The sequence below is a fragment of the Perkinsus marinus genome (genome assembly GCF_000006405.1).
Source record: "Perkinsus marinus ATCC 50983 genomic scaffold scf_1104296943358, whole genome shotgun sequence".
Lineage (NCBI taxonomy): Eukaryota > Perkinsozoa > Perkinsida > Perkinsidae > Perkinsus > Perkinsus marinus.
In genome coordinates, this window is record NW_003211882.1 from 1 (window position 1) to 887 (window position 887).

At 48.5% G+C, this 887-nt stretch overlaps 1 protein-coding gene across 1 annotated transcript; it reads right to left on the reverse strand.

The window, feature by feature from the left end:
- Nucleotides 1–198: 198 nt before the first annotated feature.
- Pmar_PMAR010608 (hypothetical protein) lies at nucleotides 199–443 on the reverse strand (the record flags this gene model as incomplete). The annotated part of the gene is made up of 1 exon (XM_002781215.1): nucleotides 199–443. A coding segment is annotated over one exon (245 nt), but the record flags the coding sequence as incomplete, so codon positions are not given.
- Nucleotides 444–887: the final 444 nt, after the last annotated feature.

Here is an 887-nt window from a genome sequence, read left to right on the forward strand (position 1 = left end):
ATAGTTGCAACTTTGACACTCACTTCAACAGGCTCTGGACCGAAGATGGTCTTAGTTTGGGCTGGATTCCACCAGAAGTCTCTGGTTTCATCACCGACACTCAGGTGAGCCCAACCTGTCGTTCCCACTAGGACATCATGGTTTACGGTGCCAGGCACGTTGGACAGATTGAGGTTCATATGCAAGCTGCCATAATACCCATGCCTGTTGGTGTTGAGTATGATCCCGGCAACATCTCTATGAACTCCATCGATTGTGTACCCCTTCATGTTGTAAATGCAGGAAGGCGCTAGCATTTGGGTAATGCTGCTTCCCTCCCCTGGACCAGGACCTCCATGACAACCCGGTGGATAGTCAGCAGTAATCTGGAAAGGGATATCAGATTGTCCTAGGGATGCTTCCATCACAGCAGCAAGCAAGAAGGAGCCGTAAGTGAGAGGCATCATGAATGAGATTTAACTTGAAGTTTGTTGATGGGAATCCAACGATTGTGACGCAGTCGAACGGATACACGTTCCTCTTCACGTCAACGGCACGCCCGCGGCATTATTACCACTACAGAGTTTGGGCGTACGACTGACATAGCGAAGATATGTCAATGCAGAGCATCTCAGCGGTGTTGCTCGAGAAAGGAGACAATTCCCGAGCAGTAATGAAAATTCCGTAACTCACCGTGTGCTCGGTTCATGTTTCAACACATTGTGCTGAACACAGGGATTTCATTATAAACCTTCTTGTATACGGGTGAACCGCACAACTATACTTACTGGAAAGCGAGTACAGACACCATCTGAGTAGAATCGAGGTGATAGAGCGACCACGGCTCTGATCAGGGAATCCGATTCAGGGTGGTAGTCTGCCGGTTTCACAAAGAGAAAATCTCACTC